General features: G+C 57.0%; 1 protein-coding gene across 1 annotated transcript in view; it reads left to right on the top strand.

Annotated features, from left to right (window-relative positions):
* ARHGEF1 (Rho guanine nucleotide exchange factor 1) overlaps positions 1-13,113 on the top strand; it is a 19,712-nt gene extending 6,599 nt beyond the window's left edge. Inside the window, exons 5-29 of the mRNA XM_008071034.2 lie at positions 670-768; positions 1,004-1,046; positions 1,284-1,530; positions 1,924-1,953; positions 2,295-2,394; positions 2,542-2,638; positions 2,718-2,753; positions 2,998-3,135; positions 3,999-4,104; positions 5,791-5,936; positions 8,079-8,225; positions 8,537-8,619; positions 8,818-8,943; positions 9,048-9,162; positions 9,279-9,379; positions 9,633-9,710; positions 9,915-9,990; positions 10,071-10,238; positions 10,785-10,872; positions 10,999-11,085; positions 11,442-11,509; positions 11,611-11,697; positions 12,154-12,314; positions 12,412-12,512; positions 12,752-13,113. Coding sequence (XP_008069225.1) covers positions 670-768; positions 1,004-1,046; positions 1,284-1,530; positions 1,924-1,953; positions 2,295-2,394; positions 2,542-2,638; positions 2,718-2,753; positions 2,998-3,135; positions 3,999-4,104; positions 5,791-5,936; positions 8,079-8,225; positions 8,537-8,619; positions 8,818-8,943; positions 9,048-9,162; positions 9,279-9,379; positions 9,633-9,710; positions 9,915-9,990; positions 10,071-10,238; positions 10,785-10,872; positions 10,999-11,085; positions 11,442-11,509; positions 11,611-11,697; positions 12,154-12,314; positions 12,412-12,495 — 2,511 coding nt within the window. The 3' untranslated portion in view covers positions 12,496-12,512; positions 12,752-13,113. The remainder of the gene's footprint in view (positions 1-669; positions 769-1,003; positions 1,047-1,283; positions 1,531-1,923; positions 1,954-2,294; positions 2,395-2,541; positions 2,639-2,717; positions 2,754-2,997; positions 3,136-3,998; positions 4,105-5,790; positions 5,937-8,078; positions 8,226-8,536; positions 8,620-8,817; positions 8,944-9,047; positions 9,163-9,278; positions 9,380-9,632; positions 9,711-9,914; positions 9,991-10,070; positions 10,239-10,784; positions 10,873-10,998; positions 11,086-11,441; positions 11,510-11,610; positions 11,698-12,153; positions 12,315-12,411; positions 12,513-12,751) is intronic.
* Positions 13,114-13,511: the final 398 nt, after the last annotated feature.

The following is a 13,511-nucleotide window of genomic DNA, read 5'->3' as shown; positions in this document are numbered from 1 at the left end:
AGAGCCCCCAGGAGCCAGGACAGGCCAAGAGCCCCACTGTACTGTGCCAGCACAGGGCTAGCACCCAGGCAACCTCAGGAAATGCTTGAATGAACGAATGAGTCTTACTTTTGTACCTAGTTATTTACCAAGCCCTCAATATGCAATGGGTGCTGTCTGGGACACAGATGACTCACGCTATGCCCCCCACAAACCCTCAAGTGGCCCACAGTATTTCTAGGCAGTGGAGTGTATTAGAGACAGGCTGCCTGGATTCAAACCCCAACTTTGCCACTTACTGGCTGTGTGAACTTGAATAAGCTTCTTGGGCTTCGTTTTCCCTTATGTAAAATGGAAACAATGATGATCCCTATGATTGAGCAGGCTAATGCACATAAATGGTCTAAAACAGTGTCTCTAATACACCAAGTCCTCAATATAGCCAGTGGTAATTGTCATAGAGAGGAGACAGAACCACAGACAGCCGTATCACAGAATAGAACATTAGAAAATGCTCATGGTAGCCCCAGGGAGGCTTGCAAGAGAAGCAAGACTTGGGGGTGGGGGGTAATCAGGGAGTGCTTCCTGGAGGAGGTAGCATTTGAGTCCTGCACCCAGGAGGCTTTTCACGGGGAAAATATGGTTTGGGAGGAGTGGAGGGAGAAGAGGCATACTCTGTGTCTCCCCCAGCTCTGCTGCCTGCATGCGGACATGCTGGGCTCCCTGGGCTCCAAGGAGGCCAAGAAGGCCTTCCTCGACTTCTACCACAGCTTCCTGGAGAAGACTGCGGTGAGAGACCTTCAGGCACCCCAGTCCCCCACCCCCTGCTTGGCTCTGAAGAACCACCATGGGCTCCCAGCCTCCACCCAGCTGTGGGCAGTGTGAAGGGTGACCTGACCTGGGATGACTGCCAGCCCCAGCCTTCCCAGCACCCTCCCTCCAACTGTCCTTCCTATTGGGCCTCCTGAACTGCATTCCGGTCACTCCAAATCCTCCCCTTCCCTCCGGTCTCTCTCCTGAGCAGGTTCTGCGGGTGCCAGTCCCTCCCCACATCTCCTTTGAACTTGGTAAGGAGGAGAGTGGCGTCTAGGATGGGGAAGGGGTCTCTAGTAGGGACCAGCCTCCTAGGAGGCCCCAGGGAGGGAGGCTGCACTCTATGGAGCTCTGCTTAGATAGCCGAGGTTCATCCATTCCTTCCTGGTGGTAGCAGCCCAAGGAAGCACAGCTGTTAGAGTCCAAGGGTGGGTGGTACCGCAGTCCAAGTGACCCAAGAGCTGACCCCCAGCCCATGTGTGTCCCTGCAGACCGCACACGGCCCGACCTCATCTCTGAGGATGTCCAGCGGCGGTTTGTGCAGGAGGTGGTACAGAGCCAGCAAGCAGCCGTGGGCCGGCAGCTGGAGGACTTCCGTTCCAAGCGGCTCATGGGCATGACGCCCTGGGTGCAGGAGCTGGCCCAGCTGGAGGCCTGGGTTGGGCGGGACCGGGTCAACTATGAGGCACGGGAGCGGCATGTGGCCGAGCGGCTGCTGGCCCACCTGGAGGAGATGCAGTGAGTGTGGCCTGTGCTGGTGGGAGCTTCGCCCCTCCCCAGCTCCTGGGCTCCCTCTTCAGCCTCAGGGTTCATTTCTTAGCATCTGGGCTCTTCCCCCAGGCACTGGCATCTTAAACTCATCCAGGCTCTGAGTCTGCCGTTCCCAGCTTTGAGGTCCCTTGCAGTTTTTTGGTCTTGCCTGTGGTCTCCACTTGGGCCCTGTCCTCACGCTCCTGAGCTAGAGATCCTCCTTCCTCTTGTGTTGGTCCTTCCCAGTCACTTCAGCAGTATCTTTCTCTGCCTCTTCTCTCCCTGCCTATCCTAAGGGACAGCAACCCAGAGATGTGTACTGGGTGCACAGGGACCCCAGGCTTAGCAAATTTGTCACAAATGTCTTTCTTCTTCCTACAGACATACCATCTCCACTGATGAAGAAAAGAGGTGATGGGAGCAGGGAGGAGGGCAGGGAGAGGGATGTGGTCTCCTGGGTCTGAAGGAGGAGGGTTCTGAGGGCCTGGACTCCTGATGGTGGAGGGACTGGAGATCTGCACTCTTGGGTCCAAGGGGAGAGAGGGCTGGGGGCCTGGATTTCTGGGCACTGAGCAACATCCCTGGCCCTTGTCCTTTTGAACCCTCTTGTCTTTCCTAGAGTCTCACAGGAAGTAGCTGTGGGTTGGGAAGGGAAGGCTAGACTTTTGCCTCTAGGGGCATTAGTGTATGTCTGTATCTGTGTCTGTGTGTGTGTGTTGGGACCCTTAGCATCTACCATCCTCTCCCCACAGTGCCGCTGTGGTCAGCGCCATTGGCCTGTACATGCGCCACCTCGGGGTGCGGACCAAGAGTGGGGACAAGAAGTCGGGGAGGAACTTCTTCCGGAAAAAGGTGCTTTCCTCCCTGCCCAAACCTAACTCTTTCCTCTCCAGAGACCCCCTTACATAAGCCTCATGCCTCTGGACACCTAGGGTCAAATTCTGCTTTGCTGGTGCCTAAGAAGTGCTCTGCCTCCTCTTCCCCTCCACCCTCCCACAGGTGATGGGGAACCGGCGGTCAGATGAGCCTCCAAAGACCAAGAAAGGACTAAGCAGCATCCTGGATGCCGCCCGCTGGAACCGGGGAGAGCCCCAGGGTAAGATGGCCCTGCCTTTGCCCCCTCCTGTCTTTCACGGGCTGCCCCCACCTCACTGTCCCATTCTCTCTTGTTTCAGTTCCAGATTTTCGACACCTCAAAGCTGAGGTTGATGGTAATGGAGTTATAGCCAGAGCATCGACCCTGGGGGCCTGAACGGGGAGGGGGCTGGGGGCCTGGACTCCTGGGTCTGAGAGAGGGAGGGGCTGGAGGGCTCCTGGGCCTTGAGGAAGGAGGAGTCTCCTCTTGATGGGGAGGAGGGGGCTGAAGCACAGCATCTTGGACCTCCCCCACCATGCAGTTGTGAATTAGAGTCTCTGTTCTCTCATTTTGTTCTTTCTCCCTTGCTGTTTCCCCAGCTGAGAAGCCAGGCCTTACAGACCGGAAGGGAGGCCTGGGGATGCCCTCTCGGGACCGGAATGTTGGGGCTGCTGGGCAGGATATCTCTGGAGTCTCTCTACACCCTCTGTCTGGAGACAGCCCAGACCGGGAACCAGGTGAGAGTTTCCCGGACCCAGGGCCGCCCCCAGTGCCACCCCTCACACAGACCCCTCATACTCTTCCCTGTGAGACCTCCCCATCTTTCTCGGCATCTGCTCCTCCCTGTTATTAATAACCTTCCCCTTCCCTCAGTTTACCCTTTCTACACTTTCCTCCAGGCTCTGACCTCTCTCCAGGTGCTGTGTCTACCACCTTGGCCCATGTATTCCATCAGCCCCCAGGGGCATATTTCCCAGAATCCTCTCAGCACATGGCCAGTCTGCCCTCTGCACTACAGTTCTGTGCCCCTCTAAGATGGGGATCCTGCCAGCCCCATTAACTTTATCCCTCACAGTCCTTAGGCCTCTATGGCCTTCAGCCCTTGAATCTCAGACAGTGGCTTGGTCAGGCCTGAGTTCAGATCTCAGCTCTGCTGCTCATTTTTGTTATATCTTGGAGATCACACCCGTGTCTGAGCCTCAATTTCCTCATCTCTAAGTGGCGTATGTTTTCCTCCCACAAGGCCCCGACTTTGGGTCAGGAGAATGATTGGATGTGGAGACATCACAGCCTCCGGTCTCCAGTCCCCTCCCTGATGTCAGGGGGGCTGCAGTGTGGTTGGGTGGGCATGCATGGGGGGCACCCCAGTTCTGTTACATATTCACCCACCTGGCCCTAGCTGCCCATGGCTGTGTTCTCTGAGGTCTTAGCATCTGTCTTTCCCCCACTGAAGTACAGAGCCACTGTGTGATTTCTGCTGAGCACTGGGAAGCTTTAGTCCACCCATTCCATGGCAGAGGAAACTAAAGCCCCCAGAGTGTGGGTCTTGCCACCGCAGGGGCCTTCCAGCCAACCTTGCTTCCTCCCTCTATCCCTGCAGGCATGGACGCCCCATTGGAGCTGGGGGACCCATCCCCACAGGGCCCGATGAGCCTGGAGCTCCCAGCGCCCCCAGAGAACACTGACGAGGGGGCTGATACAGAAAGGTGCCCAGGCCAGGGTGCAGGGGTGGGGCTGGGAGGGGCAAGGCTATCTTCCTAGGGGCTGGGGAGGGTATGGGGTCACTGCCGCCACCTGCACCTGCCTGTCCCTGTTCCTCCTCCTGCTTTGCTGTAGGCCTTGCTGTTCCTCCACCTTCTTTCCTTCTTCCTTTTTCTTTTCTCCTTTCCCTCCTCCCTCATTGCCTCTCCCTTTGCTCTTCCTTCATTTTTTCTCTCCTTCCTCTCTTTCTTCCTTTCCTACTAATTTTTTGCCTTCTCCCTCCCTCCCTCCTTATTTCTCCTTCCAGCCTCATTTCCCTCCTCTCCTTCCCTCTCTGGCTGGGCTCCTCCCTCTCTCCTGTTTTCTTCACCCCCCTCCACTTCTCCTGCCTCTTTCACTTCTCCTTCCCTTTTTCCTCTTCTCTTTCAAGCCCCTACCCCGCCCTGCCCGCCTTGCTCTGCCTCCTGGTGCCAGTCCCCAGTCCTCACCCCTCTGTGCTCCATGCCTGGGGGCCCTGCCCCCCTTACAGTTAGGGGGGGCAGGCACTGCCCCCTGCCTGTCCTTGTGCTGCTGCTTTGGGGATCATTGGAAGGCGTGGGGAGGTGGGATGGGTTCCATCTGGGTCCACCTCTGACCCTGTGCCCCTCTCTCCCCAGAAGGTGGAAGAGGTGGGTGCCTGGGCCCTGGGCTGGGGGAGGGCTAGTCCCTCCCCCATTTCTCCCAGCTCTTCCCCTCTCCCCATGGCCACTCCCTCCCCTTCACCCCCTGTGAGGGGTGGGTGGGACGTCTCCCTCCCAGTTGAAGAGCTAAGTATTGAAATCCTCCCCTCCCCCAACCCCTTGTTTCCATCCTCCTGCCTCAGGGAAGGGAGGGGGTCAGTCCTGCGCTCCACACTGGGTTCCCCTTCCCTTCCCCCACCACATTCCAGTCTCCCTCCTGGCCACCCCCCACCACCCCATCACCCCTAAAATCCCACTACTCCTAATTCTCTCCTTTCTTCTGTTGCATGTTTGATCCCTGTCTTGGTCTCCCCTGTCTCTGTCCTGGTCTCTCCCTGTCTCTGTCCCTGTCCTGGACTTGCCCTGTCTCTGTTCCTGTCATGGTGTCTCCCGTCTCTGTCCCTGTCCTGGTCTCTCCTCATCTCTGTCCTGGTCTTGGTCTCTCCTTGTCTCTGTCCCGGCCTCTGCCTGACTTTGTCCTTGGCCTTGGGGTCCAGGCTATCAGGGCGTCTGGGGCGCTCAGAGAGCCTGCGGGTGAGTGACCGCCGCCGGCCTTCCCGGGGCAGCCTCGGGGCTAAGGGCCGGGGTGGGGGCCGCTCCCGGAGCGACGTGGACATGGACCCCAGTTCCGCCACAGCTGTGCTAGGCCCAGCCCGACGAGCCACGTACGTCACTGTCTCTCTTTGCCCCCATCCACTGAGGCAGCCTGGAGAGTCGGGGGAGGGGTGTTGTTGCCAGTCACAGAGAAATGGGCATCGGATGTGGAGGTCACTGAGAGTCAACTGCAGTCTCAGGCCTTGGGAAATGGGGGGGTGGAATGCTGCTTCTACAGATCTGGGGACTAGTCTGCAGCACGGGCCACCCTGGAGGTGTCAAATGCCGAGGCCATGGAGAGAGGCTAGATGTTAAAGGGTTGAAGGCTCCCACCTGGGATACCCCAAACTCAGACCCTAATGAGACCTCTGTCCACAGCCCTGAGCCTGGAGATGAGGGGGAGCCAGGGCGATCAGGCCTAGAGCTGGAACCAGAAGAGCCTCCTGGCTGGCGGGAGCTTGTCCCCGCAGATACCCTGCACAGCCTTCCCAAGAGCCAGGTGAAGCGGCAGGAAGTCATCAGCGGTGAGTGCCACCCCCACATCCACCCCACTGTGGCCCAGGACACAATCCAGCTCTGGCAAAGGTAGAGGCCCACGCAGTAAGATGTTTCTCTTGGTATTGTTTACCATAGGGAGAACTTGAAGGCAGCTTCAAATTCCAACTTGTTCCAAGTTCAAATTGTTCCAATAGAGAACAATTTGTTATGTAAATTATAGAACAGCTACTTGATGGACCCATGGAATGTGAATGTAGCTGTCAAAGTGACATTTCCAAAGAATTTTTAGTAGTGCAGGACAATGCTGATGTTAAGAGGCAGGAACAGTATATGAAATTGCATTTCTAAGCCAGGTGCAGTGGCTCATGCCTATAATCCCAGCATTTTGGGAGGCCAAGGTAGGAGGATCACTTGAGCCCAGGAGTTAGAGACTAACCTGGGCAACATAGCAAGACCCCATCTATGTTCAAAATAATAATGAAAAGGTAATTTTTTTTTTTTTTGAGTTGGAGTCTCACTCTGTTGCCCAGACTGGAGTGCAGTGGCTTGCTCCTGGCCACCACGGCCTCAACCTGCTGGGCACCAGCGATCCTTCTGCCTCAGCCTTCCAAGTAGCTGGAACTACAGGTGCACGCTACCATGCCAGGCTAATTTTTTTGATTTATTGTAGAGATGAGGTCTCACCAAGTTGCCCAGGCGGGTCTCGAACCTGTGGGCTCAGGCAGTCCACTCACCTCAGCTTCCCAAGGCTCGGGATTACAGGCTGAGCCACCGAGCCCTAGGAAGAGCATTTTAATGGAATTATTTTATTAGTATAATCTTAATCACTTAGGGAAGAAAAAACGAAAGTTTGAGGAAATGATCAACATAACAGTGTTTGCTCCTGGGTGGAGAGAATTGATAGTATACTGTTTCTGTCTTTTTTTTTTTTTTTCTCCTGTGCTTTTGAATTGTGTGGTGGACAGAGGAGCAGTGGCAAAAATAGAAAACTTTTAGAAGCTTGTTTGAAAGTTTATATTACAGGTTACCTAATAGTAAGGAAAGTGCTCATACAGAATTTTTAGGTCAGTAGGTGAGTACTTTTTTGCGTTGCACAGCCTTCTAAGGATATATTAAAAACATTGCTGGGTGTGGTGGCTCACGCCTGTAATCCTAACACTTTGGGAGGCCGAGGTGAGAGGATTGCCTGAGCCCAGGGGTTTGAGATCAGCCTAGGCAACTTGGCGAGACCTTGTCTCTACAATAAATCAAAAAATTAGCAGGGTGTGGTGGCACATGCCTGCAGTTTCAGCTACTTGGAAGGCTGAGGCGGAAGGATCACCTGAGCCCAGCAGGTCGAGACTGCGGTAACCATGAGCGTGCCACTGCACTCCAGTCTGAGTGACAGTGAGACTCCCAACTTAAGTAAAAAAACAAGTAAATAAATAAATAAAAACATGAGCAGTGCTGATAGAACTTTTTGGAATTATGGAAATGTGCTTTCTCTGCACTGTCCACCATGGCAACCACCAACCACATCTAGAGCACTTGAAATGTGGTGAATACAACTGAGGACTGAATTTTTCAATTTCATTTTATTTTAATTAATTAAAATGTGAAGAGCTATATGTGACTGGTAACTACTACTTTGCACAGCATAGGAATTTCTCTCCCCAGAAAATATGCATAACATGCAAAATCGTGCATTTAGTCTCAAGCGATTTCTGTGGCTTGCACCCTCTTGCATGCATCCTTGGTGGTGGTCTCTGAGTCTGAGGCTGTCATCTGCACATAGAGGGAACCATTGCACCAGAAACCAAGGCTGAGAAAATGACTAGATAGTTAGATGTGAAAAAGTGGCAAGCTTGCTGACAGTGGGGCGACCAACTTGTCCCAGTTTGGCCAGGACTTTCCCAGTTTTATCACTGAAAGTACCAAATGAGCAAACTGGGATCATTGGTCACCCTGACTGACTGCCACAAGAGGAAGTTAGTAGGTCGAGGAATCCCTCAAGGGTTATTTAAGGGGTAAATGACCCCACCAGAGAGAGTTTTCCTGCCAACTTCTAGGAAGCATTCCTCTGGCTCCGTCCCCTCTTCCTCCTGCTTATTCCCCCAGCCTGTCCCTTGATGCCACTCCTTATAGTCTGCACCCTCTCCATTGTGCTTCCTACTTGGGTGGCCCCACAGAGCTGCTGGTGACCGAGGCAGCCCACGTGCGCATGCTCCGGGTGCTACATGACCTCTTCTACCAGCCCATGGCAGACGGGGGCTTCTTCCCCCTGGAGGAGCTACAGAACATCTTCCCCAGCCTGGACGAGCTCATCGAGGTGCATTGTGAGTGCAGGGCTGCGGCCCCTCTGCGTCCCCACTGCCATCGCCCTTCTTTGAGGCCTTAGGGGTGGCGAACCTGCAGCCCAGCATGATCCCCATGAACACCCACTACAGACCGCCTCTGTTCTAGCATCAGGGAAAACCCACCCCAGACCCCCAGAGTTCACTTCTAGCATATGGGGGTGGGGGCAGGCTCACTGGCCCCCAGGATCAGACATAGACACCTGCAGCCTGGCCCCTGCCACTTCCGACCAGGCACTACATGCCATCCTGGGGCCTCACGGAGCACCCCCTTCCCTCACTGCCCCCCACAGCCCTGTTCCTCGATCGCCTGATGAAGCGGAGACAGGAAAGTGGCTACCTCATAGAGGAGATTGGAGACGTGCTGCTGGCCCGGGTGAGGGTGCCCAGCCCCCTCCTCCCAGCCAAACACCTGGAACCCAGGTCCTGGGGCAGGTCCCGAGCCCTCCCCACTGGTGACCCCAGGGTCTGGGCCCCCGAACCTGTCTTCCTGCTCTAGACTCCTATCCCTGCATGAAGCCCTGTTCTCGCCCATCCCACCTGAGTCACCTCCCTGGCCTGAATTTCGCTGTAGTTTGATGGTGCTGAGGGCTCCTGGTTCCAGAAAATCTCCTCCCGCTTCTGCAGCCGCCAGTCATTTGCCTTAGAGCAGCTCAAAGCCAAGCAGCGTAAGGAGCCTCGATTCTGCGCCTTTGTGCAGGTACGGTGGGGGAGGGTCTCCAGGGTCCCAGAGGAGGGGGGCTGGTGTCCTGGCGGCCAGGGTGAGCCCAAAGCCTGAACCATCTCAGCGCTGGCTCCCCTCAGGAAGCTGAGAGCCGCCCACGGTGCCGTCGCCTGCAGCTGAAGGACATGATCCCCACGGAGATGCAGCGTCTGACCAAGTACCCTCTGCTCCTGCAGAGCATCGGGCAGAACACAGGTACCGCAAGTCTGACCCAGCCCCTCCGGGCCTCAGCTCTTTCTCTAACCTTGACCACCAAACTAGGAACCTCCAAGGCTGGGGGTCACTGGAGCTGGTCTTTCCTGTGCCCACAGAAGAGCCCGCGGAACGGGGCAAGGTAGAGCTGGCGGCCGAGTGCTGTCGAGAAATTCTGCACCATGTCAACCAAGCTGTGCGTGACATGGAGGACCTGCTGGTGAGCCCAGGGCGGCGAGTGGTGTGGGTGCGGGGGGTGAGTTCCACCTCAGCCTTTCTCCTCTGGGTCACTCTGTGTCCGGAGCTTGGCTTGGCTCTCAGCATCTCCTTCTCAGGGTCATTGACGGTCAGGCCTGGCCCTCAGCTTGTCCCCCTCAGAGGTTGGTCTTGACCCTCAACTTATCCCCCTCGGGGTCACTGTAGTCAGCCCCAGTACCTGGCTTGTCCCCATAACACTCCTGTCTCTGTCCCAGCGGCTCAAGGATTATCAGCGGCGCCTGGACTTGTCCCACCTGCGGCAGAGCAGTGACCCCATGCTGAGCGAGTTCAAGGTGGGCTCCCCCTGCATTCTCCTCCCCTCAGCCCTTCCTACCCATCTGATAACACACCCAGGGAGTAAGAGCTCTGATCCCTACCTCACGCCCAGTGACAGCCATCATGACCCCTGATGGTGACCCCTGGCCCATGATTATCCCTGCCACCACCCTCCCCTCCCCTCCTCTTGCCTACTGGACCATCACTCCCTCCTGCCTCAGAACCTAGACATCACCAAGAAGAAGTTGGTCCATGAGGGCCCACTCACATGGCGGGTGACAAAGGACAAGGCTGTAGGTGAGCCTGGGTGCCTCAGGGGGCAGTGAGCCAGACTAGGGAGGGCACTGTGTGAGCACCTGCTACCACCCACCCCGCAGAGGTCCACGTGCTGCTGCTGGATGACCTGCTGCTGCTGCTCCAGCGCCAGGATGAGCGGCTCCTGCTCAAGTCACACAGCCGGACGCTGACGCCCACACCCGACGGCAAGACCATGCTGCGGCCCGTGCTGCGGCTCACCTCCGCCATGACCCGTGAGGTGGCCACCGGTAAGCGCATCTACCACACGGGTATGCGGGTGTCTCATCTGAGCAGAGCCACCCCATGGAGTAGGGGAGTGGAACCCTCTAGAGGGCCGGGGAGCAGGCACTCTGGGGACAGGAGGCTGCTGCAGAGGTTGAGAAGGGGAGGCTCCACCACCAGGGTCAGGTGAGCAGGGTGGGGCCAGGGGTCTAGCAAGTGAGATGAGGAACCGCCCCAAGTGTTTCCTCTCATTACACTTGGGAATGGCAGACATACTGCCAAGAAGTTGCACCAGGGTCAGGACGCTGGGAGTGACTCAGTGGAAGTGGCTGGAGAAGTTTTGTAGGTAGAGCCAGCCAGGGGACTTGTTGATTAAGGGGCATGAGAGAGAGAGGGATCAAGAGGAGGGCTTGTGGTGGAGCATTGAGTATTAGCGGGACAGTAAGAGATGAACTGAGTCTTGGGAGCCCCAAGGACACCACAACCGTGGGGGACATCTCTGTCCTGTGCTCAGGGAGGGGCACACATGGGAGGACCCTGGCTCTGAGTCCAATCTTCCCCTCCCCTTGCAGATCACAAAGCCTTCTACGTCATTTTTACCTGGGACCAAGAGGCCCAGATTTATGAGCTGGTGGCACAGACAGTGTCAGAGCGGAAGAAGTGAGAAGGGTCTGGGGTCTGAGCATGGGTCAGGGAGGTCTGGGCTTCTGGGCTCCCAGGGACAGTGGGGGGTAGGAGGCAGAGTCCAGGGGTCTGACTGCCCAGGGGCATGGCCTGCCTCCCCAGCTGGTGTGCCCTTATCACGGAGACCGCTGGATCCCTGAAGGTCCCTGCCCCTGCCTCCCGCCCTAAGCCCCGGCCCAGCCCAAGCAGGTGAGGGGGATCAGGGAGGGAGCTGGGAGTGCAGGGAGTGGGGAGGGGCTGTGGCTTCCCTACACATTTCTAGAACACAAGTTCCAGCCCTGTCTCTGTGTACACTCACGCACATATATGTGATATGTTTGCATGTGTCTGTGCATGACGACTTCCACCATGGCCCCATCTGTCTCCTATCTCCAGGCCTCTCTGTCTTCCATTGTCTGGGCCTCTCTGCCTCCCTGTCTCCCAGCCTCGACCTCTGTCTCTGTCTCCGGACCTCCCTGCCTCCCGACCTCCAGCTCTCTGTCTCCCTGCCCCTGCCACCTCCCAGAGCCAGGGGTGTGGGGTCACCCAACACTTCTTCCCCTCAGCACTCGAGAACCCCTCCTCAGCAGCTCTGAGAATGGCAATGGTGGCCGAGAGATGCCTCCAGCTGACAGTAAGACCAGAAGGGCACCAGGTGGGATGGTCACAGCTTGGGGGGAGGCGTCTACAAGAGGCCTGGTAGGATCTGAGCACCCTCCCTGTTTCCCTACCCAGCCAGGACTGAGAGGATTCTCAGCGACCTCCTGCCCTTCTGCAGACCAGGCCCCGAGGGCCAGCTTGCTGCCGAGGCCCTTCGGAAAGGTAGCCCAATCCTATCCCTCCAGGGCAGCCACCAGCCCAAACAGCACCTCTCTTGGGACTAGAACAAGGCTCCCCTGTCAAAGTTCTTTGTGTTCAACTGCCAGAAAGCAAATGTACAAAGCCCACCCTGCCTGCACTACCATCCTGGGTGGCCCCAAGCCCCTCTTCCTTCTGCAGCTACCATCCCTTCCTCAACCTGAAATTCAGCCTCTCTCTGGACTAACTTCCATCCTCAGTGCCTTCTGCTGTGTCCCAACCCTAACCCGAACCTCATCTCCATACCCCTTTTGCATCTCCCAACCCCACCTGCTCAGCCTTGCCTGGTGCCTACCCTCACCTCCAGCCCACAGGCCCTGGGCCCCTCCCCACTGCTGCCTTCCTCTTTGGAATCCCCCATCCTGAATTCCAGCCCAGTCTGCTGCATCTGTTGACTCCACTGCCTTTGCCCCTGGCCAGTGCTGTCCCTGAAGCAGCTCCTGTTTCCTGTGGAGGAAGACAGCGGGGGGCCTCCCCGAGATGGGGAGGGGGTCCCAGGGGGTGGCCCCCTGAGCCCAGCGCAGACCCAGGAAATCCAGGAGAATCTGCTCGGCCTGGAGGAGATCATAAGGCAGCTGGAGGTGGGCAGGGTGGGGTGGAGGAGACCCTGAGTGGCTGGGGAAGGAAGAGGGTCCTGGGGAAGGAAGGGGGCCCGGCTCACTGATGGCCCCCCACCAGGAGTTGGAAGAGGAATTTTGCCGCCTGCGACCCCTCCTATCTCAACTCGGGGGGAACCCTGTCCCCCAGCCTGGCTGCACTTGAGGTCCCTGCCCAGACAGGTGAGTGGGGGACCCCCAAGAAGAGGGGTCAGAGTGGGCTTCTTAGGTGCCCCTGTCCCTACAGCCCGTCTGTTTCTCTCCCTGTCTTTGTCTTTTCCCAATCTCGCCCTCCACTTCCTCTCATCTCTGTGTCTCTGCTTCACAATTTCTGGTCTCTCCCTACCTCCCTTTCTCCCCTCTCCCGGTCTCTCCCTCTCTTTGTGTGTCTCTCCCTGTCTCCCTTGTCCTACATCCCCCAGGCTTTTTGCAAGAAGGAGAAGAATGGGGGAGAGGACGTGAGGGGCCACCCCCACCCACACAGCTGCCGCAGCGTCTCACACCCCAGGGCCCAAGGAGAGGGAGCCACTGCCGGGCCACGCCTAGGAGGGGCCATCTGGGGTTACTGCCGCTCCCATTGGCCTCAGCTATCTCTCCCTCCTGCCCGCTGCTTGGGGGACTCAGGGCTTCATTCTGGAGGGCACCATGGTGACCCCCTTGTCCCAGGCCATCTCAGTATTGCCTGTGGGGGCCACCCCTCCATCCCCCCACCCCCAAGTGCCTTTGCTCTGTTTTTATATCCTGAACTGGAGGTTTATTTTTTAATATATATTATCTAAGGAGAGCTCTGTGTTTGTGAGGGTGGGGCAGGGCCTGGGGTGGCTTCTGGAATCCTCCAGGATTGGCGTTGACTTCCTGGGTCTGTCCCACCACGGTGGCTCTGTGCCTCTGTGCCTCTTGCCTGTCTCCAGGTGTTCGTTCAGTCATCCTGTTTTATCAGTTACTCCCCAGGAACGTCCACACACACTGGGTATGGCCATCTTGGTCCCCATCTCCGCAGAATCCATTGCCCCATACCAGCTCATCTGTCGGTTCCCCCACACTCCCCTCCCAGACCCCACCTCGAGTCCCCACGGTCAATGCTGGGCACCCCAAATCTCACTCACTGTTCTTTTATTTTTGTAGTAAACTCTCTGAAGGTGACTGTGGAGGTCATGGGAAGCTGGTGGGGAGGGGGCCCCT

This window comes from Carlito syrichta, unplaced genomic scaffold (assembly GCF_000164805.1).
Source record: "Carlito syrichta isolate Samal-C Ts95f unplaced genomic scaffold, Tarsius_syrichta-2.0.1 Scaffold314104, whole genome shotgun sequence".
Lineage (NCBI taxonomy): Eukaryota > Metazoa > Chordata > Mammalia > Primates > Tarsiidae > Carlito > Carlito syrichta.
This window is presented reverse-complemented; position numbering and strand designations above follow the sequence as displayed.